The following is a 23571-nucleotide window of genomic DNA, read 5'->3' as shown; positions in this document are numbered from 1 at the left end:
CACCTTTAATGAACCTCTTTAATAGTTCCCTCAGGCTGAACTCTGTACCTGGTCTTATAGTTGAAATTCATGGACAACTCTTGACTGTAAGCTGCTTTATGGAAATTTGCCTCTACACCCACCTCACAGTATCTAACACAAGGCTTCCTAAAATGCAGGCACACAACGTAGGTATAAATGGATAAAGGCTAAAGTCACTTTCAGAATTAAGCTTCCACAATTCCAAGCTTGCTTTGCAAGTTTCTGTTTAAATTTTGGCCCAAAATGATACTCTATACTTCTTTGTGCTCTTCAATGCTATATAATATTGTTTCAGCCTGCTAATGCAAGGCTATGAAAAGCTACTGACAGGAACAAAGAGAAAACTTGTTTTTATAGATTTTTTTAATGCTAAGAAATGCCCAAGACCAAGCTGCACACAATATGCACAATTACAAATACAAAACAGGAATTTCCTGGCAGTCCAGTGGTTAGGACTCCACGCTTTCACTGCCAAGGGCGCTGGTTCAATCCCTGGTTGGGGAACTAAGATCCCACAAGCCGCTCCGGGTGGCCAAAAAAGAAAAAAAAAATAGGAAAAGAAAAAATATTTTTATGTTCTTCCCATGCACTTTATACACCTGAATGTGGCCTTCAGGACAACAGTAAGAATACTGGTGGAATATCCACCATCTTCTATTTGTGTTAGGAAAAAACATCATTCAGGAAGCCAACTTTCAAGTTTCAGTTCAGTCTCTCCATGACCTGTGCAATCTGGGGCAAGTCAGAACCTCTGAGCCTCAGAAAACTCATCTTCAAAATGCCTGAAAACAATCTGAATATTGAGAAGCACCATAAAATATAATGTAATATGACCAAGTTACATGCTACCAAATAAGCAAACGAAAAATAACTGGATTCATTAATGGCTAATTTATTGGGTCCCCTAATCTTTTTCCTCCTGGTTGTCTTTTAACCATGTTCTTTATTATATGAGAGTAGCCTGAGGAACAGACAACTTAGATTTTGCTGGGGTTTTTTTAAGGTGTTTTGACCAAACATTTAAAAGTGCAACAGAAATCTTTCCGAAAAACAATGTGTAAATTTTTCCTGAAGCAGAATGAGATTTTGATTTTTAATCAAACACACATATGTATGCCTACTATACATATCAGGCAGGGCTCTAAACACTTTACAAATAATCAACTGACTTAATCCTCCTGACAACCCTATGAAGTACTATTATAATCCCCATTTTACGGATGAGGAAATTGAGGCACAGAGAAGTTAAGTAACTTGCGAAAGTCACATAGTTGTTAAGTGATAATACTAGAATCAAACCCAGATGGCCTGACTCCAAAGTCCATGATAAAGATTTTTAAATAGGATGATGGTAGGAAACATTCCTGCTTGGAAGAGTTTGAATACCCATGTCTCATTCACTACAGGACTGCAATCTTTTACTCATATTTCCAAAGTCCCCCAAATCTCTTAAAACCAGAAGTTTTCCCATAAATTTGGCAGCAAAATTTGATCTGAACTGACATGAGGCTATTTATAATCTTTATCCCACTTAAACATTAATAAGCTATGCTGCTTATTAATAATACATTGCATTATTATTTGGTTATAGGATATTGCCCCAGACCCCAATGGGAGTATTATGTAATACACACAGTGGATTACCTTAGAAAATTCTAAAAATTAGTAATTTCAAGAAGCAACTGGCCTCCAAGAATTTATGGATTTAGCTCCCAATCTTGGTTAATCAGAATCACCTGTAGACTTAAGCATGGGTCCCTGATCTCCAGAATCAAAACTGGGATAGGGAACTGTTTTTTATAAGCACCCTAAGTGCTTCTTTTTTAAAAATAAATTTACTTATTTATTTGTTTTATTTTTGGCTGCGCTGGGTCTTCATTGCTGCGCACAGGCTTTCTCTAATTGCGGCGGGCGGGGGCTACTCTCCGTGGCAGTGCACGGGCTTCTCACTGCGGTGGCTTCTCTTGTTGCAGAGCACAGGCTCTAGGTGCGCGGGCTCAGTAGTTGTGGCTCGTGGGCTCTAGAGCGCAAGCTCCGTAGTTGTAGCGCACAGGCTTAGTTGCTCCGCGGCATCGGGGATCTTCCCAGATCAGGGATCGATCCCTTAGTCCCCTGCATTGGCAGGCGGATTCTTAACCGCTGAGCCACCAGGGAAGCCCACCCTAAGTGCTTCTTATGTGGCCAGTCCAACACTGGTCCTAGGAATAAGCCACTGACCTAATTAGCTAACAGGAACCAAACTTATAACACCTGCCGAGGTAAGTGAAGCGTTGATAGATGATGTACAGCTGCAAAAATATTTTATACTCTATCAGGACTAGTTTGGTAACTTTCAAATTTCAGCCCATTTTCTCAATTCCTTACTCCTTTCATAATATATAATTTTTCTAAGTATCTAAGAAAAATGTTAATATAAACACCTTAACCTGAGTCATTTTTCCCCTTAGGAAGAGGCAAAAGGGGGGGTGGGCATTCTGGAATTTCTCTAGTCTTACAGAATTCCTCAACCGGTGGAAAACTCCTACTCAAATAGGATGCATGAATATGTGCTTGGATGTTTTGTCCTTGATATTAGGGGCTAAGATTTTGGACACGATGGTAGAGTTAGTTGCTGTTTGAGAGAAACTAGGTGCTTATGGAACTGTGGTTTCAGGATAAGTAAAGAATGGATTTGGAAAATTGGAGGCTCGGGTTAGGAGAAGGCTGTTGTGTTGTGAACAAGGGAGTGAATGTCTGCTGAAGATTTTATATGGTGTGAATCCAAGTCACAAAGCGGAGCTGGGATGCAGCTGGCTTCGAGGACAACAATTTTGACTTAAGTCAAAGGTGAACCTGCAGTCCTAATCAAAGGTAACTTACTTCACCAGGGACCCAGGAAACAGGGAGAGAGCTGGCTCAGCTTGCATCTAATGACAGTTTATACTCATAGAGCATATTACAATTTAAATTCTCTTTACATACATTTGCTTTTACAAAACCCTATAAGGCAGTGGTTCTCAACACTGGCTGCATGCTGGACTTGTCCCAGGGCAGTGCTGCCCTAACTTTGCTGTACAAAGGAATCATCTGAGGATTCTGTTCTGATTCAGTAGGTCTAGGGTGGAGCCTGAGAGTCTACAGTTCTAACAAGCTCACCGGTGATGCCCATGCATTACTGATCCTCAGACCACGCCCTGAATAACAAGGACCTAGAGAACTTTTAAATACAGATGCTTGGATCTCACCCCTCAAAGACCGATTTAACTGATCTGGAGAAAAAGCCCGGGTATTAGTACTTGCAAAAGCTCCCCTGGTGTTTCTAATGAGCGGCTAAAGACGAGAACCGTCCCTATCTTACAGATGGGAGTTCTAGTTCTAGCTAGGATGAAGAACGCATACTCCACCCTATCTTGTCCATTGATTACAACTAAAAATCCTGAAAAGAATACATAAAGCAAATATACAAGGACTCTGAAGAAAAAACAGAAGCAAAAAGACTGGGGAGAGAAATCAAAACTCAAAGAACAGCAGTAAGTTTCCTGGTTTTATATTTTTCCTCCCACATAACCCAGCTTGAGGACAGCCCAACTCCCATAATTGGGTAGCAGGTGCAGACAGAAAAAGCTCCGAGAGAAACTCTTTCTGGCTAGAGAACCAGCAAAGGGGATGGAGAGTGTGTGGGGGTGGGAAAAATAGCTGGTTTTTATTCCCCTCTCAGCCCTCCCTCAAGACAAGCCCCAGTTCTGGCGCTGCACATCTATGGCTAGTTGCCACCAAGCAGGCACCTCAACTCTAAGAGAAAGTTCTCTCTGGCTGAGAACTAGGAAAGAGATTATCATCTGAAGAGCATGGAGAGAATTCTTGTTATTTTCTTCTCTCACCATGTTATTATCCAGGAAATGGATTCCACTGCAGAAAATGTATGACAGCACAGGGAGGCTAAACTCCTAGTTCTCCAGCCAGAGGACCAGGAAAGGGAGCTCAGGGGAGCTGAAGTACAGAGAAAATCAGGAGGGGGAGCTGGAGAAAGGTCCTTTAAATCTGTGTATGCAGTCTTGAGCTCACCACCCAGCTGCACGTGTGCAAAAATGACGTGAGGCAGCACAGCAAAGGCTTTGAGAATTACACTGTGGACTACCACCCAGGTCGGCACACCTGGGACCTGAATAGAACCACAAAGATTCTGAAAACTAAATTGGAATTGGATCCACAGTCCACACAAGGCAGTCTGAACCTAATCAGGTTGATTGTCTGCTAAAACAAAACAAAATCAAAACAACAACAAAAACCAAAAGCATTCTCCAGAGGATTCTAACAGCACGCAGAGTGTCAAAACATAATATTCAAAATGCACATGACAGGGACTTCCCTGGTGGTCCAGTGGTAAAGAATCCGCCTTCCAATGCAGGGGATGCGGGTTCGATCCCTGGTTGGGGAACTAAGATCCCACATGCTGCGGGGCAACTAAGCCCACGTGCCGCAAGCTACAGAGCACACGCACCACAACTAGAGAGAAGCCCAAACACGCAACAAAGAGACCTTGCACCGTAACGAAAGATCCCACATGACTCAACGACCTGACACAGACCAAAAAAAAAAAAAAAAAAAGAGGAAAAAAATAATGCCCATGACATAATCCAAAATTACTTGACATATTCTGCAGATTAAAAGAGAAAAAAGGAAGCTAAGACGCCCAATGTTACACAGCTGACAAACAGTAAAGCTGGGACTACAAGTCAGGTTTTCTAAGTGCATGCCCAGGGCTTTCTCTACAGCCAGGTGACCTAGCCAGATAGTACAGCAATTCCAAAGTTAAGAGCTTAAGAAGACATTGAGCCAAATTGATTTTTTAAACCTGAATCTGGCAAATAACAAAAACAGAAAGAATGTTTTTACATTTTTTTTTCTTACTTTCTATAGTTTAAATACTGAAAGTTGTGTGTCCTGTAATATAATGGACACATCAGAAGTATAAGAGATAATCCCAAGGTGATTAGTCTTCAGAAGAAAAGACCCTACTTCTCCAGGTAGGTCAGTACTCCACACTCCACCAGCAATGCATATTCTAGCCTGGGCCACTTATTTTTCGACTTAAGATTCTGCCCAGAAGTTGACTCATCTTTGAAATCCTTCTTCTCTCTAAAGTAAACTAAACCACTCATCCTCCCTCCTTAGTGACACCATTCTGCAACAAAATTCTCTGCAACATTTTTTGCACTCCTTAACTGTTGCTTATCAATGATTAAATTTGCAAATTCTCTGTCTTATTAATTTGCTGTCTTATTAATCAATTTCTCATTTCCTGGGTCTGGCACGGTATATTATAATAGGTATTAAATCTGATAAATAGCCCCAATCTATTAAGCTTTGACAATGCACCAAACACTACGCCAGGCACTCTGCAGATGCTATTTCAATTAATCATTAGTACAGGCCTATTAACCCACTTTTCAGATGAAGAGGCAAATATGCAACTGAGCTAAAGTAACCTGCCTGGGGTCTCAGTACCTCAGGTGAATAAATGGACAAAACTTTGCCTTGTAACAGAAACAAATACCATCTAGGCTGATGGATTCTCACTTTAGTAAGCTTTGAGGATTTCCATCATGCCTGTGTTCTGTCCATCACAGATAATCAAAGATAATCTATCTATGGATACCAGCCAGAATGCTAGATAAGCTGGAACTATCAAAATAAGAGAATACTCTTAACTCTACGTTTTCTTTACTCCCCTAGACACCAAATTTTTCCAAGGGAATACTGTTTCTAGGCAACCCATTCATAACAGAGAATATATACACACTGAGAGAGATACAAAACCCAAACTCAAGAACCCTGTATTTATGTAGGTAAGCTGATTTATTTCCTACAGTTTTGGATTGAGGGATAGAGGGCTAGGTATTGTAGTAGCAGAATTAATAGCACAAACTGAATCTCTTGCTAGCTGGGCAACCTCAGTCAAGTAACCTTTTAGAGCCTGCTCCCTGATATGTAAATTGGACATAAAACCACTTACTTCAAAGCACTGCTGTGAACCTCAGAAAATGCACACAAACTACATAGCATAATACCTGGCACTTGGTGGGCTATTATCACAAAAAGTCAAACACGTATAAAAATTTCTATTTTAAGACAGTATCTAGTAGATGACCCCCTTCTATCCTAGACTTTCTATAGCCACTAGAACTTCTTCTGAATGCTACTTCAGTTAATCTTTCCTAGCCTTTTCCATATTATGACAGCCCACTTCACACTGTGCATGTCATGCTGCTAATACAGAGGCCTGCAGCATCTGGACCAGTCTGAAACATAAGCCCACTAAATAAGATGGAAATTCACTTTTAATACATGTTTTCAAAAGACAGTGATCATTGGTATTAGCAATGGAAAAGACTCCTTTAAGAGACCAACCGTTTAACGTAAGAGTTTTTCCTGGAAGATCATTTTAGGAAGCACGTTACTAAAAGTAAGAATTCTCAGGTGTCAAAAGAACAATTTATCCAGTCACCGAATAGAAACCATTGATGCCTGTTTCCCATGGTATCTTGCTAAATTAACTGCCTAAAACTTCTTCATCAAATTATAATGCTTGCTAGATATTGTATTTAAAACAAGCATTTACCTTCTATCTCCACCAAAGGTTCCTGAGTAAACTCCTGAAAGAATTTGTAAAAGAACTTGCTGCAAGCAGCCAAAACAGCCTTGTGGGCCTTAAAATGGTGTCCTAGAGAAAAAACAAAATAAAATCATCATATTCACAAAAATCAAATATAAAACTATAAAACAAGTTAAGAAATTAAAGTAAAATAGGTCTTTCTTAATATAATTATAAAACTATATTCTGGGCAGCTATCTTGACAAATTTAAATCTCAATTAGACATGAAGTAGGATCTTTATCTCAAGGGCCTTATTAAGTCAGCTTTATAAAGGCCACCTTACAACATTTCAGGAGGTACCACTTAAGTCAAAGGCATATCCTATTCAGTTGAAACTGCTAAATATAAACACAACCCAAAAGGTTATACGTCATTTGAAAAGAGAAGAAAAAGCCACAGAATAAGCACCGAGCTGGATGTGTTTGCTATGCAAAACATTTTAGTATGCCTAATATTTGGACACTCAACCTACAGCAGACCTGCTGTAGGCTATAATAAAGAATAGCTTGCCTCAAGAAGTCTATTTTCACTAAACAGAAAAGATACCCAAGCTGGGTTTGCATCCATTATAATAACAACTCCTAAGACTGGTAAAGACCACATTTTATTTTGGGGGTTACCAAAGGGGGTACCAGTGCTGCAAAGGCATCTCTCACATTTTCCCTCCAAGACCATTTGGGAAACTAGAAAGAACACTTCCCAAATGACTCCTGTGAAAGACTGCTCAAAGCAGCTTAGCAGCAGAAATCTACTAACCAAACATTTACAGACATCCTCCCTATCCCCGCCACCTTGCACTCAAGTGTACAATGCGAACACTTCAAAAGGCTGCAAGAAGTTAAAATGCCATGATTATGTTGAAAGCGTGACTATCCTTCTGCCGCATGGTCTACGTGAAGAGACACAGATAAGTGTCCTCGGGGTCCAGAGCACACCGTCCGCAGACTTTCGATAGGGAGTCCATAGAAGGTGGATAAAAAAGGCGGATGGGGGAAGGGGAGAGAAGATCTGAAGCCACAAATTCGCTCCTCGGCCCACCACGCTACCCACCGTCGACAATCAGGGTGATGTCAGTAAACCGGTCCTGCTCTCGCTGTTCATTCAATCGGTCCAGGATCATTTTATGATGTTCAGGGAACTCCTGAAGGCATTCCATCGTCTCTTCGGCCTCCATGGCCGTCGGGTTGTTCTACAAAAGAGGAGCATGATAATGTACACCCATGAGCTCGGGCTGAGGAACAAAACCCCTAAAGCATAAAACAACAAAAAACAAAACCCCAGCAACGTGAAAAGAAGGGGGGAGGGTGAGGCAAGAGGAGAGGAAGGCGAGGGAAGAAAGAAAGGCGAGCCGGGCGGCCGCCGCGCGTTGGGGGCCGGAGCCGCGGCCGCGGGACTCCGAGCCTGACCTAATTGGAGTCGGGAGACGCGAGCTGGAGCGGGGTGGGCACAGCGCCGGAGGCTCCGGGCTCCGGGGCGCGCAATTCCGGCAGGGGAGGAGACCCGACAGCCGCCACGGCCCTCTAACGGCCCGCCAAGCCCTTCGGCCCGGCCCTGGCTCCCGCCGCCCCGGGACCCGGTCCGGCCCGCGGCCCACTACGACTCCCCGGTCGCCTCTCCCTCCCCCGCCCTCCCTCTTCTCCCCCGCCCAGACCGGGCCGGCACTCACTCAAGGAAGGAGGAGCGGCCCGGGCCTGCGCGTCACTTACGTCGACGTGCCGCGTCACCGCGTCGGGCTCCGGCTGACGCGGACGCCGACTGAGCGCAGACGAGGGAGTGGGCGGCCCACGCCCCCACCCGCCCTCCTCTAGTGGCGGGGCGGAGCTAACCGAGGGGATTTGGCGCTCGAGGAGGCCAGGCCGCCCGAGCTGGGAGGAGGAAGTCGGGCTGTGGTGGGGTTGGGCCGGTTGAGGGCCTGGCTTTGTCGGGGTGGAGCTCCACCTTCCACCCACCCGCACCAGACTCCAGGTGTGAGCACTTCCGACCCGGACCTTAGAATAAACTCGCAGCCAGTTTCAGGTGTACCTTTATACCACTGCCCCCACCCCGCCCCCTCTCCTCCCAAGGCCTAGGTCGGGCCGCCTTACCTAGCTCACGATCCTCCCTCTCTCCTTTCCGTCCCGAAAGCCTTACCTTCTCTACTCTCCCCTCTCGGGGCGTAACTCGCCCCACACTTTTCCCTAACCCTGAACAGCGCCTCGCCCGCCATTTCCTCGCGAGTGCCCGGGCGCTCCCTCTGCTTGGGTCCGGCCGGCGCACGTGCGCTCGCTCCGAGACCCGGACGGCCGCGGCGCGGGCGGCGGCGGCCACGGGCGCGAGCACGTTCCGGCCGCCTAGGATCTTCCTCCTGGGTGCCCGCCCTCTCCGTGCTCGGCGGGCAGCACGTGTTTGCTAGGCTCAGGACCTGTAGCTGCTCGATTATTTACGCATGGTGCTGTTACTGCAGCTCTCCATTCCCCAACCCCCGCGCTTAAAGTGGCCAGTGACCCATAATCAGCCTCACGTGACTGGGTCATTCATTCATGCCTCTGAAATTGGCTTTTTGAGAATGAGATAGTCAAGACTTACTTACTCCTTTCTCTCAAAAGAAAGATTAGGATTAGGGATTAGGGAAGGATTTAAATAGCTGTCTGCAAGAGTAAATGTAATCATTATTTCAACCGACATTTATTGAGAGCCAGCGTTGTGCTAGGCGCTGTTTAAGGGACTGGGAATTCCGATGGTGAACAAGGCATATGTGGTTTCTGCCTTCCCAATCTTAGTATGATGGAGTAAATAGACATTCTGAACAGTGAATTGGCTGGGTGCTGACTGCTGAGTGTTATGAGATGTGAAGAACAAGATAATCTGGAGGTCAAGGAAAACTAGTGACCTATAAGAAGCAATATGAAGTCTGAGTGTTCTTAGCCAAGAACATGCAGAGGCACCAAGATTATAGCATTCCGGGAACTGAAGGAATGTTGCTGGGCAGACCCACAGGGGCCTTGGAAACAGTGTTGAAGATGTTAGATTTTCTTATAATCCCAAAGGGAAGTCTTGGAGGTTGAACAGGATAGTGACATCGTAAATTTTACTTTTTAAAGAGAATTCTACGGAGAATAGATTAAATGGGACAAAATAGAAGTAGAGACCAGTTGGGAGGCTGTTAGTAATCTAGATGAAACCATGGTGGCGAATGGGATTAGAAAATTGATAGAGGGAATTGCCTGGTGGTCCAGTGGTTAGGACTGTGCGCTTCCGTTGCAGGGGTTCAGTCCCTGGTCGGGGGAACTAAGATCCTGCAAGCCGTGTGGTGCAGCCAAAAAAAAATAAAGGCAACTATATATGGATCCGTATAGAACATGGAGCAGAGAGCTAACCTTAGAGATTTGGAAAAATTTAGCATAAAGTGGATATTGAAGCCATGGAAATAGATGAGATCTGCAGGGATAGGGAGAATCTGCAGGGTTGAGAGACGAGCAGCTTGTAGGTTAAATTGGACTGCTGTGGTTTAATATTATCATTATCATTATTATTCACAGCATGTTTTTAAGACGAAGAAATTGCACCTAGAAATAAGCATTTTGGAAATTCCAGTCTATACGGCTACTTTCCTATAAAATAACAATTGGATTAAGCCAAATAGAGATTGCCGTCTCTAAATGGGATTTGAACTATCTAGTTCACCATAGCCCCCATCACTTTTTAGTGTCTTAGTCCCAGTGCATATCATTCATTTTTACTTGCCTTTTTCTTAAAGCATTTGAATTTGGACTCTCTTGGCCTTACAGGGTCAGAATGGAAGAAGGTGTAGGACTTTATCCCTGAGAAGTATCAACGTTTATGGGTTTAGTAGGAAAAAAAGAACCTGAAAGGACAGTATGGCAGCTGGAGAAAGGAGGAAAACCAGAGGAGTATGACTTCATGGAGGTCAGTGTTTCAAAAGACAGGGTATGATCAGCAGTGCCAAATGCTGCAAAGTGCTCAAGTTAAATAAAGATTAGGAATGTTCCATGGGGGGTGGGGGAGTCTAGGAATAAATAAGTAGGTTAAGGAATAATTAGGAAAATAAGTTGAGTTGACAATGACAGAACTCTCATTAAAAAATAAGGGAGGAAAGAAAGGAGTACCTGTAGAGGGTGATAGGTCAAGCCAGTTTTAGTTTTTGTGTTTTGGTATGGGAGAGACTTAAACAACTTAAATGCTGATAGAGAAGAATCCAGCAGTGGAAGACGATAAAAATACAGGAGGAAAAGGGGCTAATTGTGCAAGAGAGGAAGAGACTGAAGAAGATGAAGTTGAGAGGATAGGTGAATGAATCAGCCTTAGATAAGAAGAACATCTGTTAGCACTGGAAGGATTAATAGATTTGGTGCTCTCAGGAGTGTAGATTTGCTTCCAGGAGGTTGAGAAAATTCCCGTCTAACTGAAAACCTCTATTTTCTCTATGAAATAGGTGGGCAGGTCATCTGTTAAAAGCCAAGATTAGGAGAAGAAAGGTGTGTGTGTGTGTGTGTGTGTGTGTGTGTGTGTGTGTGTGTGTTGGGGAGGAAAAGTTTGAGATTGGGAGATGTATTAGTTATTTAAGGCTGTGTAACAAATTGCCCCAAAATGTAGTGGCTTAAAACAATATTGTTATTTCACAATTTCTGTGGGTCTGAGGATATCACTTAGCTGGATTTTCAGGGTCTCTCACAAGTTTCTAATCAAGATGTTTGCTGGGGCTGCTCTCATCTCAACGCTTGGCTAGGGCAGGATCTGCTTCCAAGTTCTCTTAAGTGGTTGTTGATAGAGGTCAGTTTCCCCTGGGCTATTAGACTGAGGACTTCAATTTTCTTTATACCACCTCCCTCCATCTGGGGCTCACAATAGGGACTGACAGCTAGATTCCATCAGAGCAAGAGAGAACAAGCAAGACAGAAGCCAAAGTCTTTTTTTTTTTTAATAGATTAAAAAAAATTTTTATTTATTTATTTATTTATTTTTGGCTGCATTAGGTCTTCATTGCTGCAGGCGGGCTTTCTCTAGTAGTGCGAGCAGGGGGCTACTCTTCATGGTGGTGCGTGGGCTTCTCATTGCAGTGGCTTTTCTTGTTGCAGAGCATGGGCTGTAGGCACATGGGCTTCAGTGGTTGTGGCACGTGGGCTCAGTAGTTGCATCTTGCAGGCTCTAGAGTGCAGACTCAGTAGTTGTGGTGCACAGGCTTAGTTGCTCCGCGGCATGTGGGATCTTCCCGGACCAAGGCTCGAACCCACGTCCCCTGCATTGGCAGGTGGATTCTTAACCACTGCACCACCAGGGAAGCCTGAAGCCAAAGTCTTTTTGTAACCTAATCTCAGAAGTGACATTCCATCACTTTTCTGTATCCTATTTGTTAGAAGCAAGTCACCAGGTACAGCCCACAGTCAAAGGAAAGTAATCATACAGTGGTGGAACGACAGGCACACCTCGGAGATATTGCAGATTCAGTTCTAGACTACTGCAATTAAGTGAATGTCACAATAAAGTGAGTCACGTGAATTTTTTGCTTTCCCAGTGCAAACAAAAGTTATGTTTACACTATACTGTAGTCTACTAAGTGTGCAATAGCATTATGTCTAAGAAAACAATGTACATACCTTCATTAAAAAATAACTTTAGGGCTTCCCTGGTGGCGCAGTGGTTGAGAATCTGCCTGCTAATGCAGGGGACATGGGTTCGAGCCCTGGTCTGGGAAGATCCCACATGCCACGGAGCAACTAGGCCTGTGATCCACAACTACTGAGCCTGTGCGTCTGGAGCCTGTGCTCCGCAACAAGAGAGGCCACGATAGTGAGAGGACCGCGCACCACGATAAAGAGTGGCCCCCGCTTGCCGCAACTAGAGAAAGCCCTAGCACAGAAACAAAGACCCAACATAGTAATCAATCAATCAATCAATAAATCTTAAAAAAAAAAAAAAACTTTATTGTTTTAAAAATACTAACCATCTGGGCTTCCCTGGTGGCGCAGTGGTTGAGAGTCTGCCTGCCAATGCAGGGGACACGGGTTTGAGCCCTGGTTTGGGAAGATCCCACGTGCCGCGGAGCAGCTGGGCCCGTGAGCCACAATTACTGAGCCTGCGCGTCTGGAGCCTGTGCTCCGCAAGGAGAGGCCGCGATAGTGAGAGGCCTGCGCACCGCGATGAAGAGTGGTCCCCGCTTGCCACAACTAGAGAAAGCCCTCGGACAGAAACGAAGACCCAACACAGCCATAAATAAATAAATAAATAAATACTTTAAAAAAAAAAAAAAGTAAAAGTCTATTAATTAAAAAAAAAAACAAACAAAAACTTCCTTGTTAAAAGACAGGGAGTTCAGAATAAAAAAAAAATAAAATAAAATAAAAATAAAAATACTAACCATCATCTGACAACACAGGGTTGCCACAAACCTTCAATTTATTTAAAAAACACAATATCCGTGAAGTGCAATAAAACAAAGTGCAGGGCTTCCCTGGTGGCACAGTGGTTAAGAATCTGCCTGCCAGTGCAGGGGACATGGGTTCAAGCCCTGGTCTGGGAAGATCCCACATGCCACGGAGCAACTAAGCCCGTGCGTCACAACTACCGAGCCTGCGCTCTAGAGCCCGTGAGCCACAACTACTGAGCCCACATGCCACAGCTACTGAAGCCCGCACGCCTAGAGCCTGTGCTCTGCAACAAGAGAAGCCACCACAGTGTGAAGCCCGTGCACTGCAACAAAGACCCAACGCAGCCAAAAATAAATAAATAAAAATAAATAAATTTTTAAAAAGTGCAGTATGCTTGTCCTAGGAGGCAAAATCTTTGGGAGCAATCTTAGAAGCTGCCTACCGCAGAATGGAAAGAGTTCAAATGGATCTTGGACATAATAATATCACAGTAGCATCAACAGGATCTGGTAGAAGTTGGTGACCTCGAATTTCTGTGATAGCAGTCTGTCAGACATCGTGATTTCCTCCAGAAGCATTTAGTAATCAGGTACCTAGAAGGATAATAAGGATGAGGACATAAGAATGAAGTTAGTGTTAAAACACAGTTCTCTGTGGTGCAGATTTTGTGTCAGTTAATAATAACCAGGTTTATAGATGTTCTCTGGAGTTAAAATGGATTCTTCAAACTTAAGGAGAGTTGACAAACTAAGGGTAGTTCTGGTTACCATATTCCTGTATATGTTTTAAGGCAACATTGGGAAGGAGATAGCCTTGTGGTTAAGAGTTTGGTTTGAAAGATAGCCTGGGCTGAAGTCTTAGTTCAACTTAATAGTGGGGTGACTTTGGGCAAATTGTTTAACTTCATTTACCTTCCATTTCCTCATCTTTAAAATAGTGTTGTTAGGGGAAGCAAATGAGATAATACATGGGAAGCACCTACATTAGTACCTCGTACATAGTAAGCTTTCATTACATGGTCTTCATTGTTATGCCCCAGTATAAGGTTTATATTCTGTTTGCTACCTGCTAAAATTTTTAAAAAGCTATTTATGGGTCAAAAAACGAAATCTTTGGGAATTCCCTGGTGGTCCAGGGGTTAGGACTTGGTGCTTTCACTGCTGGGGCCTGGGTTCAATCCCTGATCAGGGAACTAAGATCCCACAAGCTGCGTGGCGTGGCAAGAAAAGAAAAAAGGAAAGAAAAAGAAAAAGAAAAAAAGAAATCTTCTTGTGGTTGCCCAAAGGAACTAAAAATCCATGATGTCCCCTGTGAGCCCACAGATACAGCAAGCTGATAAAGGGATCATAACAAGTCCAGATTTTTCAGAGCAGCACATAATATTTTACATATGCCACAAATAAGAAACTGACCAAATTATTAGGGTTATTTCCTCCTTTTCTTCCTTCAGGCAACATGCTGGAACCAGGATGTCAGTATGTGCTTGAGGACAATTACTTAGTTGCTTCCCAACTTGTAGATGGTGACCTTTATTCTTATACTAGTCAAACTTTAACGTTGGGTTGGAAACTCCAAACTAGGAGAGTACTCAATCATTCCTGTGGAGCTGAGGAGGAAGGCAGGACAGCAGCTGGATAGCAAAAATCACAGAAGACAGCAAGTTAAGCAGGGGATGACACACCAGACCTAGAAGTTTCTTTTCAGCATTGTTGCCCCCAAGTGGCTGCTAAATCTTGAGTGTTCAAGTTCAGCTCTGGTCCCATCTTGGCATAACAACAATATGAAATGTAATAACACCCAGGTGTGGAAGTGGTTACCATTCTCCCGGAAGTTGGAGAAACTCACGAATGCTGATATTGTCAAAGGGTCCTTTAGGATCCATGCACTCTGCTTTTATTGTTAAATTTTTATTGCAAACATGAAACTCACTGAACTCTTCCTGGTCTCTCTGGATATTCCTGTTTTCCTTAACTTCTCAATGTTCATGTGCCCCCCCATTACTTTTATTGTAATTCTAATATATTTGGGATTAAATCTATTTTGTTAACATTTGTTTTCTATTTGTCTTACTGTTCTGTGTTATTTCTCTCTCATTTCTTGCCTTATTTTGGATCTTTTTTTTTTTTTTGGGCTTCTAAGATGACTTCTAAATAGGACTGGAACTAGGGTAAGGTGAGGGAAGCACTTGTCTGAGTTGCCAAATTTAAGAGGGGGTCAAAACTCATAAATCAAGATAAATAATATTCTTATACGATGTTTTTGGAAACAAAATGAATGCAAGACTTCTACTGCCCGGAAGATAGAGTAGATGTGCTTTTCACTATTTCACTCACTAAGCGCAACTAAAAACCTGACACTTTATATAAAAAACAAACATAAGAAGACTCTGAAAGAAAGAAGAAAGGAGACTGACTAGGGACCTCAGAACCCGAGGAACAACACAGTGGTAACTTCCTTGAGTTTTCTTTTGGCTTATGTATCCCAGATTTGTAGGCAAAAAAGCCAGCAAGTCAGAGGTGCCAATGAACACACGAAAACAAACACAAAAAACCCTACAATAGCATGCTCTCTCTAGTCAAAGGACCAAGAAAGGGGCAGCCTCACAAGACATAAAGCTTTTAGACAGAAACTGCTCTACTGAGGCCAAACACCACAGAGAAGAATGTGGTCCCACCTCTATCCATGGCAGCAAAGCTGAGTGAGGAGCCTAAACGTTTGCCCTCTCCAGGTTGTAATGAGGGATCCCAACTGCTCTCCTCTCCTGGGGTGGTGTCAGAGAAGGCCAAGTAGGAACCCAGGTTTTAATCCAGACCCAGCAGTAACAAGGTTCCCCTCTCTCTCCCCCTGGGGTGATGTTACAGGAGGCCTAGTGGAGCATCAGGACTCTCACCATTATTCAGCAGTAAGAGGCCAATTCCACTGCAGTGTCAGTGAAGACCATGTGGGAAGCCAGAACGTCCGCTCCTGCCCAATGATGACAAGGATCAACCTCTTCCTTGTGTGTCAATGGAGGCCAAGTGGGGAACCTGGAGTTCTACCTCCATTGGGCAGTAATAAGATGCTTCTTTCCTCTGCAGGAGCAGTGTCATAAAAAAACCAGTCAAAACAGAGGGTTTAAATAAAATCCAGAGTCTCATAACATGTGAAATATCCAAGTTTCAATTTAAAAAGCCATTCATCCTAAGGGGGAAAAAAAATCACTTATCCTACCAAGCAAGAACCAAAAGATCTCAAACTATTTTCAATCAGTAGATGCCAACAAAAAGATGACAGAGATGTGAGAATGAGTAGACAATTATTATCCATCATAAAAATGCTTCAAGGAGCAATTATGAACATGCTTGAAACAAATGAAAAAGAATACAAAGCCTCAGCAAAGTGATAGAAGATATAAAGAAGAACTGAATGGAAATTTGAGAGCTAAATATTCAATAACTGAAATAAAAAGCTCTGTGGATGGGTCCAGCAGAAGAATGAAGGGTACGGAGGGAAGAATCAGAGAATTGGAAGATGGAAGAATCAAAAAATAACTCAATTTGAAGAACAGAGAGAAAAATAGACTTAAAGAAAAAAAAGAGAGAGAAAAAGAACAGAGCCTCAGGAATCCATGAGACTATAACAAAAGATTTAACATTCATGTCATCAGAGACCCAAAAGGAAAGAAGAGTGAGGCTGAAAAAGTACTTGAAGTAATAATGGCTGAAAACTTCCTAAATTTGATAAGAGATTAAACCTATGGATTCAAGATGATGAGCAAACTCCAAACAGGATAAGTCACAAGAAATCAAAATCAAGATACATCATAATTAAACTTACGAAGCCTAAAGACAAATTCTTGAAAGCAGCCAGAAAAAAAAAAAATTAAAACTTACCTATAGGGGAAATACAATTCAAATGACTGTAGGTTTCTCAACAGAAGCCAGAATGTCAGAGGGATGTGGCATAATATTTTTCATATTCCTTCTGTTCCATTTGCTCTCTGCTTTTGAGATTCCAAATACCTGTGTATTAGACTTTCTACTTGCATTCTCTATGTCTTTTCCATCTCTTGCCTTTTCTCCCTGCTTTCACATGGACATGTTCTTCTGATCTTGCAGCTCACCGATTCTCTCCTCAGGTGTGTCTAATCTGTTAATTTATTGAGTTCTTAATTTGACTGCTATATATTTTAGTTATTTTTACCTTTTTGTTATCATTTCAAATTCTCCAAGTTTCTCAATCTTGTCTTTAATTTTCTTGTGCACATTAACAGTGGTTATTTTACAGTCTATGTCTCATTATCTGGAGACTCTGTGTTTCTTTGTTGCTTCTCGATTTTTTTATCATGTTGTTTTGTCTCCTTATTTCTTAATTTTTTTTATTGAATGCTGAACATTATGTGTGAAAATTTTTATAAATAATTTGAGGCCTAGGATGACTTTATCTTCCTCCATAAAGGATTTTTTAAAAAAATCTATTTATTTATTTGGCTGTCAGGTCTTAGTTACAGCACAAGGGATCTTTTGTTGCGACGCATGGGCTCTTGGGCGGCACACGGGCTCTCTAGTTGTGGCATGTGAGCTCCAGAGTGCGCGGACTCAATAGTTGTGCTGCACAGGCTGTCTAGTTGTGATTCATGGGCTCCAGAGCGTGCCTCCACAGAGGTTTTATTTTTGCTTTTGGCAGGCAGCTAGGGACATTGGTAATTGGGATAACCTTATCCAATGTCAGAAATAGAGGTGATTCAAAGATTAACTTCTTGCCCCTTGAGGAACAATCTACTTCTTGTTCTCCTTTAATCCTAGGGTATAGGTTCTTAACCCACATCAAAGCTTCTTCTTTGTTAATATTGTTTGGATTTGTTCTCATTGTCTGTTTCTGGAATGTTATAATATTCCATAATTGTCTATGCTGGTAATCAATATTTTGTACTTACTTGGGTCAGACAGAGTTAAAGGGGAAATAGTGCCCATGCCCTGGCTAGCCTGATGGTGATAGTGATAAATAAGAGTTTTTCAGGTCTAAGGAAAACCACTGAGATAGGGTGAGGGCACATGGGTTTAGTGTGAGGATCCCTGTCTCACCACCAGGAGGTACTCCCTTTTGTGTAAACTTTAGAGCCCAGAACGTTATTTTTATTGACGAAGGTAGCAATTTCTTGTATGTTCACTGGTTTCTTCTGAATCTTTTAAACTCCTGTTTTGTTTTGTTTTTTCCTCTGAGGATCAGGCAAACAGAGTCCTGCAGTTGATGTCAGTCAAAAAAGAAAAATAACATTATAGTGGGTATAAAGAAAGACATTGAGGATTGTGCTGTATGAACTGTCTGTTTATAACCTGTAGTGGGGAGGAGACCTGGGATGGTCTTAGTGCAGACTCTTAATTTGGATAGACTTCCAACCAAATAATTTGTTTTCCCCTGAAATAGAGATAGCTCATAATCTCACTTCATAAGATGACATTAACTAGATGAAAGAGGCAAAGTAACTTGTTCAATACATTTTGAACCTTTACTGAAATGAAATGATAGGAATAGCAGAATGGGACATGGAATTAATTGAAAATTGAAGAATAAATGGAGTGAAAAAATTTAGCGTTTTCCCCCTCACCACTAAGTACTGCAATTTAGTATCTGTTTCTGGCCAAACCGTTGTTGTTGTTGTTGATACTGATTTGTCTTGAAAGATTCTCGCATAGGGCTTAAGAAAGCTTCAGTTTCACACAAAACTGAAATGGCCTGTTAATGTGTGTCTCTCTCCCCTTAGATTGCAAATTTCTTGAGGATTGAGACTATGTCTTGTTTGTGGTCTCTCAGGGGTCTCCCTCATTTTTGGAAGTTCCTCACATATTAAAACACCGAGAAATCCTGAAGCAATTTTCCAAAAATTGTAGCCTGTTTAAAAATTCTGATTTAACAAATTTCTGCTTTTTCACAAATTAAAGTGTAATATAATATAGTTATGCTTTTCCAAAAAAAATGACAGGATTTTTAAAAAGAAGATACTTAATAGTGCCAAACAGGGACAAAAAGTTAAAGTTGTAGAATTACCATATTTCATTCCTGTCACTGTAGCTCTGTTTCTGAGGCCTTTCAAGTATATGACGTCTTAATTCAAATGGGCCTCCTGCCTCCTCTGGCTCCAACTCTTGCATTGGCCCTGGTCTTATTCATCTTTGTACCAGGAGCCTAGCACAGTGGCTGGTTCATAGCAGACATTCAACAAATGTTTGTTGAAATTCGTTTTTATTTATTCTTAATTTATTTTATTTTATTTTTTCTGGTTCTTATAATGGTTTTTATTTAAATTTTTACTGGTGTATACTTGGTTTACAATGTTGTCTTAGTTTCAGGTGTATAACAAAGTGAATCAGTTATACATATACATATATCCACTCTTCTTTAGATTCTTTTCCCATATAGGCCATTACAGAGTATTGAGCAGAGTTCTCTGTGCTATACAGTAGGTCCTTATTAGTTATCTATTTTATATATAATAGTGTGTATATGTCAATCCCAATCTCCCAATTTGTCCCTCCACCCACCCCCTGGTAGCCATAAGTTTGTTTTCTACGTCTGTAACTCTATTTCTGTTTTGTAGATAAGTTCATTTGTTCCCCTTTTTTAGATTCCACATATAAGCAATATCATATGATATTTGTCTTTCTCTGTCTGACTTACTTCCCTCAGTATGACAATCTTTAGGCCCATCCATGTTGCTGCAAATGGTATTATTTCATTCTTTTTTATGGCTGAGTAATTTGTATGGAAACACAAAAGACCACAAATAGCCAAAGCAATCTTGAGAAAGAAAAACGGAGCTGGAGGCATCAGGCTCCCTGACTTCAGACTATACTACAAAGCTATAGTAATCAAAATAATATGGTACTGGCACAAAAACAGAAATATAGATCAATGGAACATGATAAAAAGTCCAGATATAAACCCACACACCTATGGTCATATAATCTATGACAAAGAAGGCAAGAATATACAATGGAGAAAAGACAGTATCTTTAATAAGTGGTGCTGGGAAAACTGGACAGCTACATGTAAACAAATGAAATTAGAATACTCCCTAACACTATACACAAAAATAAACTCAAAATGGATTAAAGACCTAAATGTAAGGCTGGATACTATAAAACTCTTAGAGGAAAACATAGGCAGAACAGTCTTTGACATAAATCACATCGAGATCTTTTTTGATCCACCTCCTAAAGAAAATAAAAACAAAAATAAACAAATGGGACCTAATTAAACTTAAAAGCTTTTGCACAGCAAAGGAAACCATAAAACGAAAAGACAACCCTCAGAATGGGGGAAAATATTTGCAAATGAAGCAACCAACAAGGGATTAATCCCCAAAATATACAAACAGTTCATGCAGCTCAATATCAAAAAAACAAACAGCCCCATCAAAAAATGGGCAGAAGACCTTGGGACCTCCCTGGTGGCGCAGTTGTTAAGAATCTGCATGGGGCTTCCCTGGTGGTGCAGTTGTTGAGAGCCTGCCTGCCAGTGCAGGGGACACGGGTTCGAGCCCTGGTCTGGGAGGATCCCACATGCCACGGAGCGGCTAGGCCCGTGAGCCACAACTACTGAGCCTGCGCGTCTGGAGCCTGTGCTCCGCAACGGGAGAGGCCGCGACAGTGAGAGGCCCGCGCACCGCGATGAGGAGTGGCCCCTGCTCGCCGCAAGTAGAGAAAGCCCTCGCACAGAAACGAAGACCCAACGCAACCATAAATAAATAAATAAATTAATTAATTAAAAAAAAAAAAAGAATTTGGTCAACAACCTTTAAAAAAAAAAAAAAAAAAAAGAATCTGCCTGCCACTGCAGGGGACATGGGTTCGATCCCTGGTCTGGGAAGATCCCACATGGCGAGGAACAACTAAGCCTGTATGCCACAACTACTGAGCTTGCACTCTAGAGCCTGTGAGCCACAACTACTGAGCCCTTGTGCCACAACTACTGAAGCCCGCGTGCCTAGAGCCTGTGCTCTGCAACAAGAGAAGGCACCACAATGAGAAGCACGCACACCGTGACAAAGAGTAGCCCCCACTCACCACAACTAGAGAAAGCCTGTGCGCAGCAACGAAGACCCAATGCAGCCAAAAGTAAATAAATAAATTTATTTAAAAAAATATGGGCAGAAGATCTAAATAAACATTTCTCCAAAGAAGACATACAGATTGCCAACAAACACATGAAAAGATGCTCAACATCACTCACCTCACACTGGTCAGAATGGCCATCATCAAAAAATCTACAAACAATAAATGCTGGAGAGGGTGTGGAGAAAAAGGAACCCTCCTACACTGTTGGTGGGAATGTAAATTGGCATAGCCCCTATGGAGAACAGTATGGAGGTTCCTTAAAGAACAAAAATAGAGCTACCATATGATCCAGCAATTCCACTACTGGGCATACACCCTGAGAAAACCATAATTCGAAAAGATACATGCACCCCAGTGTTCATTGCAGCACTATTTACAATAGCCGGGACATGGAAGCAACCTAAATGTCCATCAACATAGGAATGGATAAAGAAGATGTTGTACATATATACAATGGACTATCAATACTAAAATATGAGTTTTATATTCCATTGCTAGGACCCCCAAAGTTCTGTTTTACACATTTTATTTCGAGACTTTGCAGTGATGTTACTAGAACTTCCAGTGTATAATTTTCCTGCGTGATTTCCTAGAATGATTACAAATTCTTATATGGAGAAATCTAACCTAAACTCAAGGAATGTGTGAGTGTGTAGAGGGAGAAGGAAGTAAACAGGGAATCTATACCTCAACTTCTGACCCCATAAGCCAATTTGATTAGAGATAAACCTGAGGGATAACTCAATCAGGGAACTCTAGAGCCATGTTAAGTGAATGCCAGAGTAGATGAAAACTCTAGGCTTTCCTAGAAACATCCCAACCATCCCAGGCTCCCCCAGACTGGGAAGGCCAAGGCTAAGTCTCTGGGACAGTGTAAGTTCCCTGAAACTCAACTTCTATCTTCTTGTTATTCTGTACACTCTAACTAGGTGATCTCACCCTTGGCCTTGCTTAATATACAATACAGACCCATATCTCCAGCTCAGACATTAAAGTTCAGCTCCAGGCTGGTGGCTCTGTTCGGATGCTGCCCTTGGGGTACCTCAAAACAGCATCTTCTGCATATCAACTTTACTCCTTTTAATGAATTTTACTCGTGTTTATTGATACTTACATCTGTCCATTAGTAGAACAGGTCATAAATCTGAGAAGTATCCCTTTTCTTTTTCTCTCCCACTTTTCTATCTCTCTGACACACATACATCTAATCAATGTATTACCAAGTTCTGTTGATTTTAAGCCCCTAATAACTCTCAGACTGTTGACTAACAAAATTTCTGGAAGCCATTTGGCAATTTTTATGAAGGAGGCTTGACAGTTTCATATCCTTTTACAAATTGTATAGTGTTAATGTAAATCAAGGGTACAATAAAATCCCAAATTTTAAAACTATATAGATGTGTGAGTATAGGCATAGCAAAAAGTGAACTAAAAAATGCATCAAAATGTTAAAACTCACTATCTTTTTTTTAAATAAAAATAAATGAATTTTTAAAAATGTCCTTTCAGTTTTCATTTTTCCACACTCTTATCCCATTCCCAGACTGAAACATTTAAATTTAAAATTTTTTAAATTTTAATTATTTTGCTGATTATGTCCATATCACTAAATAAACCAGAAACTTATCAACTCATCTTCTGTGGAGGATAATTGTGCTAGATAATTCCATTTTCTAGTCTCCTAACTATCTGGAATTTTGTTTTAAACATATTTATTGGAGTATATTTGCTTTACAATGGTGTGTTAGTTTCTGCTTTACAACAAAGTGAATCGGCTATACATATACATATATCCCCATATCTCTTCCCTCTTGCATCTCCCTCCCTCCCACCCTCCCTATCCCACCCCTCTAGGTGGTCACAAAGCACCGAGCTGATCTCCCTGTGCTATGCGGCTGCTTCCCACTAGCTATCTATTTTACGTTTGGTAGTGTGTATATGTCCATGCCACTCTCTCACTTTGTCCCAGCTTACCCTTCCCCCTCCCTGTGTCCTCAAGTCCATTCTCTAAAAACTCACTATCTTTTGTTGGTGGAGTAATAGTCTGTTTTTCTTTTCTTCCTTACAAGGTTCAGTATTTTCTAAATGTTTTACACCAAGCATGTGCTATTATTAAATGTAAGCTCCATGGAGACAGATACATTTTTTTTGTTCCCTTATGTATCTGAAGTGCCCAGAACAGTGTCTTACATATAGCAGATGCATAATAAATAATTTTATATGAATCTTTATAATGTAAAAAATAAAATGAAAAGGGATAAATGTATTAGAATTCCATTTCTTGCTCTTCCTGGATTGTGTCTTATTTTAATATAATCTTCATCCCTTCCTTTAGACCACCTTTGGCTAAAAGGGTCAGCAGTGGCCATACCTGCACAAGTCATCCCTGGCTCTTGATTTTTCTTCCGCTCAACTTTACAAAGATTTGCCTTCTATTCTTTCCTTTCACCTCT

General features: G+C 41.7%; 1 protein-coding gene across 5 annotated transcripts in view; it reads right to left on the bottom strand.

The window, feature by feature from the left end:
* The window catches only part of ZNF131 (zinc finger protein 131), a 32477-nt gene extending 23541 nt beyond the window's left edge, over positions 1-8936 (bottom strand). For 2 of the 5 annotated variants that reach the window (XM_068535295.1, XM_068535298.1), the window contains exons 1-3: positions 8064-8269; positions 7708-7846; positions 6623-6724 (exon numbers count right to left, since the gene is read on the bottom strand). In XM_068535295.1, coding sequence (XP_068391396.1) covers positions 6623-6724; positions 7708-7831 — 226 coding nt within the window. In that variant the 5' untranslated portion in view covers positions 7832-7846; positions 8064-8269. Of the gene's footprint in view, positions 1-6622; positions 6725-7707; positions 7847-8063; positions 8270-8741 lie in introns of those variants that run through there. The other 3 variants (XM_068535296.1, XM_068535297.1, XM_068535300.1) reach the window with 3 other exon arrangements.
* Positions 8937-23571: the final 14635 nt, after the last annotated feature.

The sequence above is a fragment of the Eschrichtius robustus genome, chromosome 2, assembly GCF_028021215.1.
Source record: "Eschrichtius robustus isolate mEscRob2 chromosome 2, mEscRob2.pri, whole genome shotgun sequence".
In the NCBI taxonomy this organism is placed as follows: Eukaryota; Metazoa; Chordata; class Mammalia; order Artiodactyla; family Eschrichtiidae; genus Eschrichtius; species Eschrichtius robustus.
Note: the sequence above shows the minus strand (reverse complement) of the source record. Positions and strands in the feature narration are given on the sequence as shown.